Genomic DNA, 19,211 nt, shown 5'->3' with positions numbered 1-19,211 from the left:
TTAAAATGTCCTCGCTTGTCCCATACGAAATGTAGCCTACACGAAAATCTTCCGAGGACTTGGGATCAGGTCCTCGGTATTATTGTTAGCGAAGGTAACCCGAAGGCAACCCATTCACTATGGATCCTTTGAGGAAAAAAAATGAACAAAAATAACAACCCGAAGTCAGTTTTATTATGTGTGATCTATACTCAATATTCAACGTGTTTGCACTGAATAAGAAATGCTTAATATTTAATTTACGATCAGGAAATGACGTAATATTGCCCGAAAAGTCATTTTATTTAGGATATTTGTCAGTCGATGACATCCATGCTGAACAATTCGATCACTTCTTACAAAAACAACTCCTATTCTTAATCTGACTATTCAGAGCATCAAACACAAAGGAAAGATTTTTTTTTTCGTCAGTTCTGCACAGACCTTTTCCTCGTGATGTCCAAAATCTGCATCCATGTAAGATGCTTCAAGTCAATTTTCACATATTCGGTACATTTTTCTTTTATTGCCTTAAGTATTATAATGTATATGAGATATCATGGCTACATTTGTAAAATTGTTTATCCAGCTAAGTATTCGTTATGCATAATGTAAACTTACCACTTCACAGCAAAAGGCCCAACGCAAAGCCTTATAATCCACAGCTAGTAACAGAACCTTGTCGCTCATCAGACTCACAAGTTAATTAATACGTTTTATGTTGTTATCTTTCGCACTTCGAAAGAGACAATTGCGACAGTTCTTTGTCAACAGATGATGTTACAAATGAAGTTGTGGAAGTCAGATCCGCTAATTCCATTCGGCTTCCTTTATAAGGTTATGTGACCGATCTCTTCATCAACCATACGTACTGCATCAATATATAGCCCATCTGCTATCTTGGTTTTATCACATGCTTTTATATGGCTCGCCGCGCCGATGGTGCTGCACGATGGTGTGTGCCAGATTGAAAGTAGACTTGTGCGGGCGTCCTTGCATTGGCCATGCTGATAGTCTCTTTTCCAAGCACTAGATGGTTTACCGCCCCTGCATTTTCTGAGAAAATTGGCCTGATATTGGACCCCAAAGCTTTCTTGTTAGCGGAGTGAAGGGATCCTTTTTGAAAATGGCGATTGACTTCGGCTTTGCTGCAAACTTTAGTACGACATCACTACGCGAGGCTGAATACACTTCTTCCAAAAGTGTAATTTGTGAAAGTGCAAGAAATAATTCAAATAAATGTAGATAACAAGCTTTGAAAAAAAGTACTGTACATGTGTAGTAAAGATGTCAAAGGATTTCAAGAGTTTGGTGGTTCGGAGAGACAAAAGGAATGACTGGCTCGGTTAATAGACAGTTGTGTTCGTCCGGCAAGTACATGGCAAAGCTACAAGACTAGCAACTTTAAATATAATTTTATACAATGTACATGTAAAGACAAGACTCATGGCCCGATATCTTGGTGATCTTATCCAATTTTCAACTACATCAGAGCTTGAAAAGACCTCCTAGAGAGGAAATGAATATTGATGTGACAGCAGCAAAGGTTATCTGAAGGCTTGTGATATTACGTTACTTTAATTTCTAAGTGTAGTTTGTGAAACGAAAGTATGAGAATCATGGAATGAATATAATTCGATAGAGCGTATAGTACCTAAAATGACAGTCATAATTGCCAATGAGCTCAAACCTACACAGCACAACGCGGTTGTCATCAAAATAATCAAGAATTCCAATTGCACTTTGATGGAAACCTTGATAAGAAAAGACATTTAACTTGTAAAAATAAGCTATCAGGAAATGTTTTAAAGAAACATTTGAAAAGTTAAAGACGACCTGAAATATTTATTTCAAAACAAAACTGGGGCTTATTCATTAAAATATATTCTATTGTCTATGCCTTTGGTAAATCTGCAATGTTCCTTTCCGGCTAACTCCACACATGAAACCGTTAATGTGCAGGATTTTTATTCCCTTACGTTTCCGCTCGCCAAAGTGACCAACCTTCCAATATTTCCCCGGACCGAATCAACAGGATTATACGCGCCATCTTTGACATTGTTTATCCAACGAAAATGTGCGTATATTGCCTTTTATAACACGATGATCCAACAAAATGGTGCCATAGATATCGTCTTGTTTTGTAATGGTTAGCCCCTGAAATGCATCATAAGGAATAATCAGATATTGGTCACAACGTGTTTTGATTCAAGAATAAAGATTGTTTTAAGCGTTTTAAATTCATTTCGATCATTTTATAAGTGCATCTGATGGTATTGCACACAGCCTTGGGCTAAAATTATTGTTTTCAACGTCACGCCTGCTAAGTTCAATCACATCACCAGAAATGGTGCAAATTGAATGGAGGTTGCCGCACACCCTCTAGGGCAACTCACCTATGGATGAATATAGGCCCAACCATGTCCATTCACTGTCTGACGACCACGTGCTGATTGTACCATCTAAAGGACGAGACAGCCTCGCCGTGATTTTACATTCAATTGCCTCTCTGTCATGGAGGAAATCATATTAATTTGTCTCTACCTTCGCCCGCAGTATAATTCCTGATCAGATGAAAGAATCCTCAATGAATAATCGAGCGGAAATTGCTTTAACTTCAACACCGCGGTATGTCAATTGAGATTCACGAGGTACTAGTAATTCTTAATGCATATCAATTATTGACAAAGTCATGTGGACGAAACCAATGACCCAGGGCTGAATTGTTCGTGTTCTTTTTACAGTTCTGATAAGTGGCAGCAATCTTTCTTCTTTTTTTCGTCTTCGAAATGATGTTTTGGCTTATTAAAGTATGCAAAAGTCACTAGTGCCGTACTTCTGTCTCTTCTAGCATAAAATAATATACAACTTTTGATTGATTATCAAAAACAGAGATATAAAAACTAAGGTTTGAATGATGACGCCACTTTGATTTGGTGCACGGGGAGAAGTGAGCATTTCCAACGATCCTCCCATAATGAAACTTGCAAATGATATATTGTGAAGAATACACGCCCGATTTGACTCATCAAACACGTTGAAAACATGCGAAACTATACTTTTTCATGAACAGGCGACTGGGAACTGCCATCTGGAATATGTAAGTTTTTGCGCTGTTTTGTAGCACTCGTACTCGGTACTCGTACTCGAGTACTACTTGAGCACTTTTTTAAAGAGTACTTGTGACTTGTACTCGAATGTCAAAGTACTCGTACTCGAAATGACGGTACTCGTACTCGGGCAGCAAAGTACTCGTACTAGCTCGACATGTCAAAATTGTTCTCGATCATCAAGTACTCGTACTCGAATAGCAGTACTCGAAAAAAAATAGGTATAGTTTGAGTTTAGTCTTATTTTATTATCGATACTTTCAGTTGGAAATGGTTGATCGGCTTGCAGAGAAATCAAAGTTTCCTGATTTTCCTCTGTGCACACGTCCGGACAAACACATTTAACAGCTAGCCGTGAGTGGGTCTGTATATCGGTTTGACTGGGCCTGGGTCAATTACACACAATGAACCATTTGCCGTATGGCCGTATTCGGAAATAGAAGTACAACTTACTCGTAGGCCTACTCGTACTCGTACTAGCTCGGTAACCTAAGTCTCGGCAGTACTCGGTACTCGGAAAAAAGTAGTCGACTACAACACTGATTTTGCGCTATGTAATTTTCTTGGACCTCCATTCAACTTAGTATGTATGGAATAAAAACATGCCTGCCACTTTCTGAACTCACATAAAATTAAATACACATGCAGCGGCGAAACTATATGGTTAAACTACAAGGAGGTCCTGCGCTGCGGGTGTACTATTTTTTTTAGGGGGGGGGGGGAGCACTGAGGCACATAATATTATCGGTTTTTTTGTTCAATTACAGATTTTATAAGGGGGAGGTACGGACCTCCGCTACCCCCCCCCCCCCCCCCGCCGCCCCGTTCCCCGTGCCCCCCCCCCCGGAGTTGTTCACATGATGTGGCTGGTCCAGAATTGACATCCATCTTGTCCGTGCAGTGTGTACGTGCATGTTTACGTTACTGCACAGACCAAGCGAAACCCAGACTTGGGCCAAGTCTATAAATACATTATGGTGACCAGATGAACATTGAAAAATAATGTCTGCTAGATGTAGTAGGGCTATGTTAAATTGATGTCACCCCTCCCGCTGTTCAATGATTTGTTCGAAATAATTGAAGCTTGTTCACTTACAAAACTCATAAACTTCATAACTTCTCATAAACTTCATAACTTCTTCCTAACTTCTCATAAACATCATAAACTTCTAATAAACTTCATTTACCTGTCTAAATTTAAAAAAGAAACTTTATTACCAGCGCCTTGAGTACCTAATTGTTGGTAGATGCCGTAGATACGTGCGCTGTAAGAGACCCCGGTATTATTAATACTGCTGTATCTTGTGAAGATCATAATTGTTCATAATTCTGAAATAGAAATAGATATAGAAATGTGCTAAACTTTTCATTCTGCTGGATTTTCTGCTATTTTCATTTTGTAGCAAAAAGATATGTCAGATCTACCAGAAAATCTACTAAAATGGTCACCTATATTTTTTTTGGAGGGGGGGGGTGTACATAGTACACATAATAAGTTACCCTGTGAATAGCAAACCATACTTTAAAAAAGTGATTTCTTAGAAGATTGATTTTCGTCGTTGATATTTCATTGAGATTTTCGTCGTTGATATCTGTTTTTAATTTTTTTTTTTTTTAAGTTTTCATCCACGTCCCCTATTTAATTGTAGCTTACGTGATCATTTGACTCATATTTTGCAAAGAATTCCAGTTCCAGTTACCAGTTCCCCTCTACCAACTCGACTCATACACGAAACGTACGTTTTAGGCAGCGGTTAAAAATTATGTGTACTGCTTGTGCACGTGCGCATTTTATTCAGTGTACGCATGGGTGTTTCCTACCTCCATGCTGTACGATGCCGGTATGCAAGGGCGGATCCAGATAAAAAAAAATTGATTTCGTTTTGGGGGGGGGCCATGGCCCCCTTTGGCCCCCCCTGGATCCGCCCTTGCCGGTATGCCCCATGTCTCGACAACCACGCGTCATCCGTTACACGAACACGGTAAAATTAACATTTTTGTAACGAAATGCAGAATAATTGGCATTAAAAAAAAAAGCCGGCCGAAGATTTCCAGATTTGGGGGTCGGTCGGGTGAGGGCAACAAAACTTTTTTTTGGCTTTACCTTGTGCACGCAAAGCCCGCTTAAAAAAAGTGAAACAAGAAGTACCTGCTCAATGGTCGCGATGGGGAAGAACGCCTCGCACGGCAGGTAGGTAAACTCTAGATTTTCCCCATGACACTTAATTATGTAAAGCCGCTAAACTATTTTTTTTTTCGGGGGTAAAATCATGCAGAATTATTCTCTGATTAATAGCACCACCCCCTAAAAGTGTCTTCTTTTTTAAACAGTATTATGCTTATTCATAAGATGGAATTTTTGCGTCGGGGTGATGTAAATCAAATTAGGTTTTGCCCTTCACCGACGTATTAACACTGTATACTAAGTGTGTTACCTCCCGAGTGAAAATTGGAAGAAATCACTCGGGTGGGACTCGAACCCACGACCTCCTGCTTCTAGTGCAGATGTCTTTCCACTCGACCACCGAGCTAACGGGATCGGTTGGCCGGTTCGAATCTAATGTACATAGCAGCGGGTACCTACATGGTAGGGGAAGAATAGTATGCATACTGACTCAAAGTAATTTAATCTACTTCAATTAAATATTTCCGATTTAGGGCTTCTAGTTTCCTGTAGCAGTATATTTACATTTTATCACCTGTCACGAGTCTACATAAATACAGTCAGTTTCCCGTTGTGGTTTATTTGATAATTTGTAATGACTTTGGGCGTGATCCCTGCTATATGGCATCGTTTATGGCTTGTAACAAGCACCTTCTGATTGAAAAGGACAATGACAAATTGGGATACCGCCAACATTTGCTGGATAGCTCGGTAAAAACAGCACGTGGGAAAACTTCTAAAACCACCTTCAACGTTTTTTCACTCTCTAAATGATACAAGTTCAGGCGAAACACTTTCATACAGCAGGTCTCAAACTTAATTTGGGCAAAGAATGTGTCGTTAATCGATAGGTACTCTTTTTACTAAATGCAAATGTTCCTACATGCATTTAAGGATGCTCTTTGACTCTTGACAGTTGATTAAGATGTACACATAGTTTACATTAGCTTGACGTCTTTAACATGAAATATTTGAATGACGGATCACAAAGCACTTTAAGCCAGTACAGAAAGGTATCGAATATTAATCCCCCTACTTTGACATGTTGCTTAAAAGGGGGGATGCCTGTTACCTTTAATATTGTCTTTACATTGTATTGTAAAAATATAGTTAACGAATACAGAATTTGTGATTTTACCACCAAAATGACGATTTTGGCATCGTTTGAACCAAGGTGCTTCCATAAATCGCCTAGAATTTAAGCTGCGCCCACCAAATGCATGACAGTAACAAGTGGTTTAACGTTAATGTTTAACGGACATGATACAGTTTTTCTGGATTTTTTGCGCCCCTTTTTAAATAAACCTCATCCCCACAGTGGGCAAATTCCAAAGTGGATCCCTGTCGTAAACATAATGTTAAGCCCATTTTTCAGTTCAAACAGGCCTGCCAATTTTCATGGTTTTGCCACGAAAATGCACGATATTTGCCACAATTGGATCAAACCACTGCACCACCCCTTAACACATTAGGCCACGTCCACAAAATAGGCGGAAAATATGATTTTTAAAATGCTAGAATGTTTTATATCATGTGCATTTAATTAATTAATTAATTTTTGACGGTATAATAATAATAAGGGAATAAATGTGTGCTCTGGAGGTATTTATCACTCTGTTTAAGACCGCTTAGAGTCTGGGTGCTGATAATTACCCTCGCCTCCGGCTCGGCTAATATTCAGCACCCAGACTCTAAGCGGTCTTAAACAGAGTGATAAAAACCTCCAGAGCACACATTTATTCCCTTATTATTATTATACCGTCAAAAATTAATTAATTAATTAAAATATTAATGAATGTATTGATAATTGTTAAACAATAGATGCATTTTTTAAAGTGTACAGCGCTTGTAATGTAATGTAAAGCATTAAAAAAAAAAGTTAATTATTATTATAACGTCAAAACTTGACAAATTGAAGGGGATTATAATAATTACGTTCTGAGCAACGGGTTATAAATAGATTATGATTTTCTAATATTTGATAATACAAATAAATGCTAATTTGTTTTTCAAGGCAAAAATCCTGAAGCTGGTCTCCATATTTGAACAACTTCAGGAAAGTTGTAGACTTCTTAAGCAATCGCCGCTTAAGTCATATGTGATTGCTTGCCCGGTCCCCTCCCCGCCCGCCCCGTCCCGCCCCCCCCCCCCGAAAAAAAACCGTCTCTCTATTGCATTGCTAAATCTCAACGTAACTATTTTCATTGACACTACTTTAATTCTCCTTTTTACTCATTAATTCGTTTGTTCATTTATTTCTTAATGTTTAATTCATTTCTCCGAGTATTCGTCTTTGAACTTTTTTTTTCTTAATTAATGAAAAACCCGCTCGCACTGTACACCCGATGTCCTATATAATTTACGTGTTAAAGATATTGTCCATCATTTGTAATTTGTGCATTTTGTTCGTTTGAAGCAACAAAAGTATTCAAACTCTAATGAAGGACGCTGAACAACTAACCTGATGAAGTTTCAGCTCAGCTTCAGCTGTATATTCCGAGAAAAACAGCATTCTAGGATCTCAATTTCAAATCAAAAGTTACTGAATCATGTTTTGAATTGTTTAGAATTGCAGCTATACGTGATGTCGCGCACTGATCATGATCCGACGAATTATAGCACCCGCGCCCTCCTGTGCGTCGTGCCAATGCGTCTTAAGACGCCGCCGTTGGAAAGGCCTTCTTTCGTTGATTACTTCAAAATGATAGCTTGCCAGAAAGAATAATTTCACAGGGAGTTTAGTCCCCTTACTATCTTTCAACCAAGTATGTTTTTCAACAATAATACGCCAGTTACTTTTTCGGATGGCTGCAAATGATGGACTTCAGCTTTAACCTTGCGCATCATACGCGTTTTACCTACCTGCCGTAAGCGGCGCCCTTCCCCATGGCCCAATTTGATGTCGTCATTGTGGTTCACAGGTCACATCACGTGTACATATAATTAAATATACATGTAGATGCAAGCGCACCGAGAAAATCTTGAGCCTTGTTGACGACTAAAACAGGTTTCCCCCCTTAATTATGCCTAAGAGGAAGATACCCGAAAGGTAACACACACGTACAGTTGTTGTTGTTGTTATTATTAACTAAGTCAGATCATGGAGGAAAAAATAAGGACTAACAGTCAGTTAAAAAGGCATAAATAAACACTGTGACTTAGCCCGACTGCGTCTGGCCGTACAGTACTATCGCAAGCTCTGTAGTACGGCCAGACGCTGAATGCTTCCAAAAAGACTGAATTTTTTTGGCCGCTGATGTAGCGATTTTGCTACATCTTTTGATCGAGATTATCTTTTCATCCAGGACAAAAATTTCCACAGTTAAGGTTCTTAGTCGTAGAGCAACTCATACCTTTTCGAAAAAACGTTCTTTGGTCTCAATATTTTCATCCATCTGGCCAAAAGACGACTTTCAGTCATCATCTTCCACAAATATCGTCCCGAAAAGGCTCCCCCATGCGATTTCAAAATGGCGGCCGCGCTGTAACTCATAAATATGCATAAACAGTCTGTGACGTATGACCTCGTGTTTTTGGACGTGCGTGCGGCGGGGCCGTACGTACATATGTACATGTACATTACTTGTAGACAACAGCCCGGTGTCGTGCCAAAAACCGTCCGGTGCCAAATAGTGTCCGCTAATTAGCATAATGCGATCTGATTGGTCATGCGTCTATGACGTCACATTGTTTACTGACGCTTGCCAAATAGTGTCCGCGCTTAGCGTGCATCCTATTGCGTGCCTAGCTTAATTGTCGAACTGTCAATACATCGTATAGAAAAGATCTCTTTTCACCTGAATTTGCTTTTTACAATCTGTTTTAACGTTGTTCTTGTTATCTGTGATAACTATTTGACTTGGTTTTTGTGCAAAATGTTTTTTTTTCCTTCTTTTTTTCGCGTCAGTTCACCTGTTTGGTGTGCAGTACGTACGTACGGAGGCCTAACGCCGTGTGAAGTGTGCGTAGTAGTACAGGTACATGTACATGTACATGTATGTGCTGTGTGTAGCATTATAACCAACGTTATATTTTACGGTTTCTCCCACCTTATACTGTCCGATTTTTCCTGCCAAAAATTGTCCGATTTTTTCCTGCCAAACTGTCCGATTCCTCCTGCCAAATATTGTCCGATTCCCCCCTGCCAAATACTGTCCAATTTTTCCTGCCAAATACTCTCCGATTTTTCCTGCTAAACAGTGTCCGATTCCCCCTGCCAAATAGTGTCCGATTTCCTTGCGAAAAAATGTCCGATTTTTCCTGCTAAAAATAATGTTCGATTCCCCTGCCAAATATTGTCTGATTCCCCCGCCACTGAATATTGTCTGATTTTTCCTGCCAACAAATACTGTCCGATTCCCCGCCCTGCCAAATATTGTCCGATACCCCCTTGCAAAATACTGTCCGATTTTTCCTGCAAAATACTGTCCGATTTTCCAGCTTAATACTGTCCGGCAGGACGTAACTGTGTGCGCCCTTGTTCTGCGGCGCCCGGACACTATTTGGCACCGGACACTATTTGGCATGTATTACATGCCAAATAGTGTCTGGCGCCTACTGCGCATGCTCAGCGGACACTATTAGGCACCGGACGGTTTTTGGCACGACACCGGTACGTGCATGCACACGTATGTCCGCGCGGCGGTGTGCATGCACGTACTGGGCTGTTGTCTACAAGTAATGTACATGTACATATGTACGTACGGCCCCGCCGCACGCACGTCCAAAAACACGAGGTCATACGTCACAGACTGTTTATGCATATTCATGAGTTACAGCGCGGCCGCCATTTTGAAATCGCATGGGGGAGCATTTTCGGGACGATATTTGTGGAAGATGATGACTGAAAGTCGTCTTTTGGCCAGATGGATGAAAATATTGAGACCAAAGAACGTTTTTTCGAAAAGGTATGAGTTGCTCTACGACTAAGAACCTTAACTGTGGAAATTTTTGTCCTGGATGAAAAGATAATCCCGATCAAAAGATGTAGCAAAATCGCTACATCAGCGGCCAAAAAAATTCAGTCTTTTTGGAAGCATTCAGCGTCTGGCCGTACTACAGAGCTTGCGATAGTACTGTACGGCCAGACGCAGTCGGGCTAACTGTGACCATGGTTATGCTCATTTGGGTAATCCTTACTTTTACTGTTTTAGGACATGATGTAGGACACCTCTATTTTTTACGTGTTTTGTTCAAAAATGACTTTTGCAGATGTCTGTCCAAAGTGTCCAGTATCAAAGTGACTTTTGCAGGCTAAAGCAGTCTTTTTTCTTCATATAAACTCATGTTAGTTGTAATTTTGAAAGCACTTTCAAAGAAAATGTGACTTTCCTACCTTTTTTCGCAGTCAGACGTGCATGCTGTAGTTCTCACAACACAGTGAAAGCCCTACATAATGAAAGCCTGATGCTGATTGGCTGCTAAAAAAAATAAATAAGATGTTTATTTTTTATCAGCCAATCGGCATCGAGCTTTCATCGCATCGAGCTTTCACGTTTGCCATCTTAGTTTTTGAGTCTGTTTTCTGGTTGTCATTGTCGTCTTTTACCCCTGAATTTCCCTCATAAATCAAAGCCCTGCCCTCTTTCCACAAAATTAAACCTGCTGATATTCAAGAAGGTGTCATTGCCAATTGTTCAGATGTGCCAAGAAGTATCAGAATGTCAATTTTGAGTGTCGTTTAGTCAACTGTTTTGGTGAGTCTTTCCCTTCCTATATAGGAACGGGGTCCTAAAAGTAAGGATGGCCTAGGTCGGAAACGGGACAACACATAACCAGATAACGCGAACACAGGCCTAGCCCTACTGAAATTTGTATCCTTGTGGAGATGTTACGCCCCAACTATGGTATCGGTCCCAACTATAGTTGGGATCGTCCTAGCCCAGGTGGACTGCCTTTCCTCCCTATGTTACGGAGGAAGTCCAGGATATGAAGTGCTTAAAACCGGGCGAAAAAAACTATGACCAATATTTTCAATATTTTTACCTTGTTGGAGAAGCCAATTTTACGTCGTAGAATTCTATGTGTCCTTATCTATTGGGCCGCTGGGTTCAGGAATTCCATATGTGATGGTGACCGACCTTAATCAGGAAGATAAACTCTAAAGCAACGTTAAAATTGTACGTGTTTGTAGACTCTTTTCATCAGTTTCTCAACGCCGAGTCTATTCTAGTCGTACATGGTGTACGTCCGTGCAGCGTGTAGTCTGGTTCCCTAGAACTGACAATTATTCTCGGTGCTCATATCACGTCTGGTCTGGGAGCCAGACTATGCAGCGTGAATATGCAGTGCGCACGCGCGATTTGCTTAGTAACCACCCTCATACGCACGCGCACTTACTTGAAGGCGCGGTCGCTAATCCAATGACCGAGCGTGTTTTCGCGCCAGTTACCAGAAACATGTTTCGGCTTTGGTCATTGGTTGAGCATTTTCGTGACGTCGGTTGGCTGGAGTGACGTCACTGTTCAAACCAAAACTAAACAAATGAGGGCGCTAGCGTGCGTGCGCGCTTTCGTGCGCACGTACATGACGTACGACTCGGGAATAAAACTGATGAAAAGAGACTACAAACACGTACAAGTTTAACGTTGCTTTAGAGTTTATTTTCCTGATTAATGTCGGTCAGCATCACATATGGAATTCCTGAACCCCTGGATCAATAGAGAAGGACACATAGAAAATGTAGGCGTGAAATAAGCTTCTTTAACGAGGTAAAACGTAACAAAAATCTGGTCCAAATTTTGGGTGGTCTTATGTAGAGAATTCTCATCCTGGACATCAGTCGTAATGCAATGAAGACTTCGTCCAACCTGGGCTAGGATCGTCCCAACTATAGTTAGGACGGTCCCAACTGTAGTTCCACAGTTGGGCTGGCCCAACTATAGTTGGGAGTCATCAAGGGGGCCCATCTATAGTTGGGCCACTCCAATCTTTATATTTTGCGGTGTCCCAACTATAGTTTACGTTGCTGTACGACTATAAAACATTCCCTACAACTCTGATACACATCTGACTTTACTTGGGACCAATGAAATTAGCTAGGGGTGTGGCCTATCTATAGTTGGGCCACTGCAATATATTTAGTTTGCGGTCCCAACTATAGTTTACATTGATGTACAACTAGTCCGAGTAACTTGGACCCAACTTATCGCCTTTTTAACATTCGGACATGGTCTGGCGATAGTGGGGTCCAAGCTAATAGTGTGAGCTGGACAACACAATTCTGTCACTGTCCCCAAAACCAACATTTTCCAACAAAAAACATCAGATTTCACCTTCAAAACGGCCTCCAAATTACTAGATACGCCAACTAAGGTACAAGTAGACATCGATAATTAAGATGGTTGTACTGAAGTTTACTTACGATCCGGATGGAAAGTGAAATTTCCCGTTCAATTCCAAGAGCTCCCCTCGCGATCGTGAACACGTTAAATTTCCGATTCGTGTTAATGTTTGAACGACGCAATGTGGTCCTCATTCCCAGCGTACATTCGATGGTCCCCGTATCCCTAGTGCGATTCCGTTACCGAGCGCGCGCGATGCATCGATTATGATAATGAGTAGACTGGATCGCGTTAGTAAACACAAGTGCATTTCGAACGGTAAAAGGGAATCGGGAACCAGCTTGAACTGGTATCCGTCCATAAAAGCTGTCCTAGTTCCCAACCCCCTATTATCGTTCGAAATGCACTTGTGTTTACTAACGCGATCCAGTCTACTTGTTTTTGGGACAGTGACAGAATGGTGTTGTCCAGCTCGCACTATTAGCTTGGACCCCACTATCGCCAGACCATGTCCGAATGTTAAAAAGGCGATAAGTTGGGTCCAAGTTACTTGGACTAATGTACGACTATAAAACATTCCTTACAGCTCTGATACACATCTGACTTTACTTGGGACCAATGAAATTAGCTAGGGGTGTGGCCTATCTATAGTTGGGCCACTGCAATATATTTAGTTTGCGGTCCCAACTATAGTTTACATTGATGTACAACTAGTCCGAGTAACTTGGACCCAACTTATCGCCTTTTTAACATTCGGACATGGTCTGGCGATAGTGGGGTCCAAGCTAATAGTGTGAGCTGGACAACACAATTCTGTCACTGTCCCCAAAACCAACATTTTCCAACAAAAAACATCAGATTTCACCTTCAAAACGGCCTCCAAATTACTAGATACGCCAACTGAGGTACAAGTAGACATCGATAATTAAGATGGTTGTACTGAAGTTTACTTACGATCCGGATGGAAAGTGAAATTTCCCGTTCAATTCCAAGAGCTCCCCTCGCGATCGTGAACACGTTAAATTTCCGATTCGTGTTAATGTTTGAACGACGCAATGTGGTCCTCATTCCCAGCGTACATTCGATGGTCCCCGTATCCCTAATGCGATTCCGTTACCGAGCGCGCGCGATGCATCGATTATGATAATGAGTAGACTGGATCGCGTTAGTAAACACAAGTGCATTTCGAACGGTAAAAGGGAATCGGGAACCAGCTTGAACTGGTATCCGTCCATAAAAGCTGTCCTAGTTCCCGACCCCCTATTATCGTTCGAAATGCACTTGTGTTTACTAACGCGATCCAGTCTACTTGTTTTTGGGACAGTGACAGAATGGTGTTGTCCAGCTCGCACTATTAGCTTGGACCCCACTATCGCCAGACCATGTCCGAATGTTAAAAAGGCGATAAGTTGGGTCCAAGTTACTTGGACTAATGTACGACTATAAAACATTCCTTACAGCTCTGAAACATGTCCGACTTTACTTGGGACCATTGACATTAGCTATGGGTGGGGCCCGGCCTGGCCATTATAGTTGGGCCACGCCAATCTTTGAATTTTGCGGTCCTAACTATCGTTCACTAGCTGTACAGCTAGGCCTACCGTAACATTCTACAGCTCTGATATATACACGTCTGACTTTACTTGGAACCATTGAAATTAGCTATGGGTGGGGCCCGTCTCTATAGCTGGGCCACGCCATCTTTGAATTTTGCATAAAAAAATGTTCCTGGACTATAAAACCCAGCCATGATCCAACTAGACAGTACCACGTGGCTGGCCAGCCCTGCGGCATGCATGTACGATGAATACATTTACATGATGCCGATGCCAGCGCCGCGGAACATTAACACCCTGTATCATGTATCGAGTGTCCGGCGCAACTTCAGTCCTAACCATAGTTGGGCCGACCCAACTGCCGCACTATAGTTGGGACAGTCCCAACTATAGTTGGGACCGATGCGATAGTTGGGGCGTAACAGAGACATTTCTTTGTTCTCGTGTAGGCCTAGGCCTCGTTATGCTAGTAAAGTTTTCGAGTTTGAAAGTGAAGTTTCAAACTGCTCTTATTTTAACCAGAATTAATTTCCTTGGCTAAAATTTGGACTTGATATCCCTTTTCTAAAACTCTTCCATTTGTGACAGTTTTTGAGTAAAAAATCCATAGGGCCTATATCTATTTCGTGAAAACCTTGTGGAGACGTATTCATCTATAGAAATTGCCCTGTGGAGACGTATACAATCTTTTGTTCCCTACTGTACTCACGTCTCCAGAGGGCCGGTGTATCAGATCCATGCGCGAACCAACTCGTACACGGATTGGTCAACTTGTAAGATAGTCCCATAAATGTGACGGTAATCCTCTACTTCCGTATTAACCATCACAAATCCATAAATTGGACGTAGAGTCCGTTGCTAAGGGAGCCGAAAATGCATTCGAAATCGCAATTATTTTGTCACTTTATACTCACACAATGCCGTCTACAACTGCTTAATATCAACAAAACGTTAAATTCGGCACCTTCAGAGGTCTAGTTATCTTGTAATTTCGAGTTGAATTCGGATGACTTTTACAGCCATTGTTCACGAAAGCGTCGTGTTGCATGACGTCATGGGTTGTGATAAATCGCGCCCTCACTAGCTTGCATCAAATTTTGACAATGTGCATTTGTATGGCTGTTGCCTGTCATTCAGTTTTAGTCAAAAGTGCGCCCACATACATGCAAAAGTATGTGATAATTTGATACTTTGATACAGTAAACTTCGGCTAAACCGACATCGCTCAACTTGTCAAATCACTCAAGTCCCGATTGTCCATAATGCGTTTCCATTGAATTTTTTATTTCTAAGTGTGCTTTTACAAGTCGCCATTTCGCTCAAGTCGTTGTGTTACTCTCGGTTCCCTTTCCATAAAAAGCATTACAAAATGCTTTGTATGAGTCAAAAAATCACGCATTGGCATCGACTTCCTGTACTGCGGTTGGCAAGGAGTGTCGAGTGAAAAGTGGTTTGGCAATGCCCGTGATCACTGCATGCATTGGTGTTGCAAAAGGGTGTCCTACTGCATACATCGCATATGTATCATGAGCATATCAATACCAGTACCCCCTCTAGTCTGTACACATGCGCTCTGTCCATTTTGGGGGTCGTCTTATTGAATGACTAGTGCTGTAGTCAATGCGTGCCTGGTGTATACCAAACCACGCACGCATTTAATTTGTTACTGTGCACATAGGACTATGTATGGTCTCCACTATCAATACCCCAAAACTAGTAGATGATACAATTCGAGGATTAATTTGCTGGATTCAACTCAAGCATTAAGGAGATAAACCAGGGTAACTCGAAGCCAATTAGTGCAATGAATCATGTGTGCAAAAGGCCATTCATGTAAGTCGGCAAAATGACGACTTACAGCAGATGTCGGCATTCGCGTAAGTCGTCACAAATTCTCGGGAGTGCCGACTTAGCCAGAGTTTACTGTAATTTTGTTTTTTGATGTTTGCAAATGTTGTATCTTCCCTTTAATCTCCATAATACAGTAAACTTTGAGTCTTTTAAGAAGTTATTGCTGTAATTCGCTGGTTCAGTCTGTGACATATATGATAGATGTATGCATTTGTGTTATAACAATTGTCCTGTATTCAATCTCAAAAGAGTACAAACTTGTACAAGGCATATAGTTGTTCAAGAGGAGACTATTAACTGCAGAGGCAGTTGGACTACCTTTGGTCCAAAGCCGGATTGGTTGTTAAATTGCAAATAAAAATGTGCAGTTTATTTTAAGGGCTTCAACTTTAGTATTCCATACAAACCAACAATATTGGTAGCGTTTTTATTTTCAAAACCCATATTTTTGGCAGCAGATCTGCAACACAAGCAGAATTTTATGCATAAAAGTCAGAGTGCAAAAAGTAACAGACCAAGTTATTTTTAAAAAGCTTACTTGGTTTCGAGATAGTAATGACGCTGACAGTAAACTCCTGTGAAATTATTCCTGAATGAGGATTATGTCCCGAGTGACTTAGGGATTGTGTCACAAGAGGGCGCAATTCAAATATGACTCTGCAACTTTCGAATTGAAATCAAGATCCAAAAAATCTTGTTTTTGTGACATACAGCATTCACATGGCTAAAACTAATAGGTTAGTTGTTATAAGCAGCCGTCTTAAGATTTTGAGCAAGTTTGTTGCTTCAAACGAAACAAATGACTAATGGTCCATTCTACCTTTAAAGAAACCACTTCCCCTATATATGACAATAAAATTATTTTTGTGTAATTCTTGTTTTCCCCCATACAGATGGGAGTGCTATGAGCCGTTAGGGAGAACCATTAACGGGACCAGACTCATAGCTTTCAAAGTGCCATTGAATAAGGTTCGTTCTAGAAATGTTGAATTTTAACTTGCCAGAATCAGCTGTTTAGTTCAAATCCAACATGGCAGCAGATACTGCAATTCAAAAATAAATGGATTCTTTTTGGGGGGGGGGGGTGTATGGGGAAAATGTAAACTGTAAAGCTAAATTTTTGTTTCTGCTATTCATAAATATAATTAACACATACTATGTTCTTAACACTGACTGAAAAGTGCAAGAAAATTCTATTGGAGGGGAGTCTGTTCTAAACCCCCCTCTTTGGCAAAAAAAGTGGAAAAGCATGTAGAAAAACGCAGTTAATTCCCCATTATTGGCAGATAAACTCCCTCATGCTTCAAACCTTGATCCACCCCTGAAACCAGCAACCTCCTGCTTACTTGAGCAGAAATCTTTACCACTCAACAAAGGTGGTCTGAACAATTGGAGTCTGTTAGACAGTATGTACATGTATACATGTATAGGTATCACACCAGCAATAAATAATTTGGATGGAATTAATGCATTTGAGGATTGAAATTGTACCTGTAATCGTAAACATTTTTTTACATGTGACCTCAGTCCAAATGGCAATTGGTAAAACAAAAGCCAACAGGTAAATACTTTTTTTGATGAATTGTACAAGCTTGGTTGATTAATGTTTGGGTTAATATTTCAATTTGTGAATTGCAGGCATTAAGTGAGAATTTGCCTCCAAGGTTCAGGTGAGTATACATTTACTATAGGATGATTTAAGAGTATCGTTTTAGTCAGGTGGCTTATGTGTGGAATCGTGACCAACTGGTCCAAAGCACCAAATGTGGCATGGAGACTTTATGGGTCATACAAAGCATACATGTATTTAGAAGGGGTGACACCTGAAAATTGTTTTGGATTGATACCTTATTTTCAAATCCAAACTGACAGCCACGCCATACATTTGTTATAAAATTGAAAGGTATGCTTTGGGTATTCTACTTACATGCAAGTATATCCTCACTTACAAAACATTTTCTAAAGCAAAGAAGTGACTGGACAATTATGATAGATATACATTGTATGATAGATTAAAAATGGCTACCATTATGGCTTAAAGTTGCATGAATTTGCCTTTTCCCAGATTTGATCTAAGTACTTGTCAAACTTCAGTATTGATGAACTTCAAATTCACAGAGTTACGTACTGGCACAGTTACCCTAATATAACTATGTGATGATACTACATCATGATATCTGGGGAAAAGATAAATGCACACAACTTTATACATGTAGTATAATGGTAGCCATTTTGAATCTGTCATAATGTTCTCATAATTATCCAGTCACCAAAATATACTTTAAAAAAAATTAAGAATGTACCAAAATATGTGAATAAATATATTATACGGCGGCCATTACAATTTTTCCAAATGAGGCACCCATACCAAAAGAATTTCAGTTGTCACTCCTTATAAATATCTTCTCTAGGGCTATAAGAATCTATCCACCGAGTTTAGTGCTTCGGACCAGTCCATCGCGATCTTGTCAAAAATTAGATCTATTTAAAGCCTTTTGACTAGTTAGACAATCCGTGTCAAAAAGGCATTGTTAATCTGGAATTATCCTTTGTCATTCCTATTTGATACTGCAACCTATTCCGTACATGGTATACACATTTACATACATGTACATAAGTTTTGGTTCATGATTATTTTGGTTGCGTTGATGCCCTAGAAATGGTATTTCTGAACGTATGCGGGATGGAAGCATAGCTGCCAACTATTACACATTTTTTATAATTATTACGATTTTTTGGTTAAATTACGAAAATACGAATTGCCACTAAAAAAATAACGAATTTCCCATTTTCTATCTAACGAAAAAAAAATGTTAAAGATCATTTTTGCCCGAAAACTTCTGGCGAAATGTTATGATAATGGATAGACTGGTGACAAGTCTAATAAGCAGTACGGTCAAGCACCTGATAGACATCAGTGTGGTGCGCGCAGTGGAGTACTTGAGGACCAGACTAAAAATGTTTTTCAATGGTGTGTGCACCTCGTTTTTATCGCGTGTGGATGTGTGTGTACTCAGCCATATGGTTGCTAACCGCTAAGCGTCGCCGAGTACGTACTTAGACGCTGTAACAGAGCAGTGAAATTCATGCACCCCCAAAAACATGGCATTTTGAACGTTGTGTTTCTCAGAAAATATGCTCAGTATGATTGAAATGTTACATTCTGACTGAAGAAGAAATTCTAAACTTCATGTCAGTGAAAAATCGCCGTCATCGATGTACTTGGATCATTATAGGGGAAATAAATCCTGAAAGTTGCATGAAGATA

The 19,211-nt window shown here is 40.3% G+C and overlaps 1 protein-coding gene and 1 non-coding gene across 3 annotated transcripts in view; one reads left to right on the top strand and one right to left on the bottom strand.

The window, feature by feature from the left end:
• Positions 1–5,548: 5,548 nt before the first annotated feature.
• Positions 5,549–5,620, bottom strand: Trnal-uag. The gene has a single exon. It is a non-coding gene; the product is annotated as a tRNA-Leu (tRNA).
• A 2,543-nt stretch (positions 5,621–8,163) lies between these two features.
• LOC119734843 (RNA/RNP complex-1-interacting phosphatase homolog) overlaps positions 8,164–19,211 on the top strand; it is a 28,523-nt gene continuing 17,475 nt past the window's right edge. For both annotated transcript variants that reach the window (XM_038208428.1, XM_038208436.1), the window contains exons 1-3: positions 8,164–8,302; positions 16,837–16,912; positions 17,582–17,613. In XM_038208428.1, coding sequence (XP_038064356.1) covers positions 8,277–8,302; positions 16,837–16,912; positions 17,582–17,613 — 134 coding nt within the window. In that variant the 5' untranslated portion in view covers positions 8,164–8,276. The remainder of the gene's footprint in view (positions 8,303–16,836; positions 16,913–17,581; positions 17,614–19,211) is intronic.

Source organism: Patiria miniata, unplaced genomic scaffold (assembly GCF_015706575.1).
Source record: "Patiria miniata isolate m_02_andy unplaced genomic scaffold, ASM1570657v1 HiC_scaffold_10, whole genome shotgun sequence".
NCBI lineage: Eukaryota > Metazoa > Echinodermata > Asteroidea > Valvatida > Asterinidae > Patiria > Patiria miniata.
This window is presented reverse-complemented; position numbering and strand designations above follow the sequence as displayed.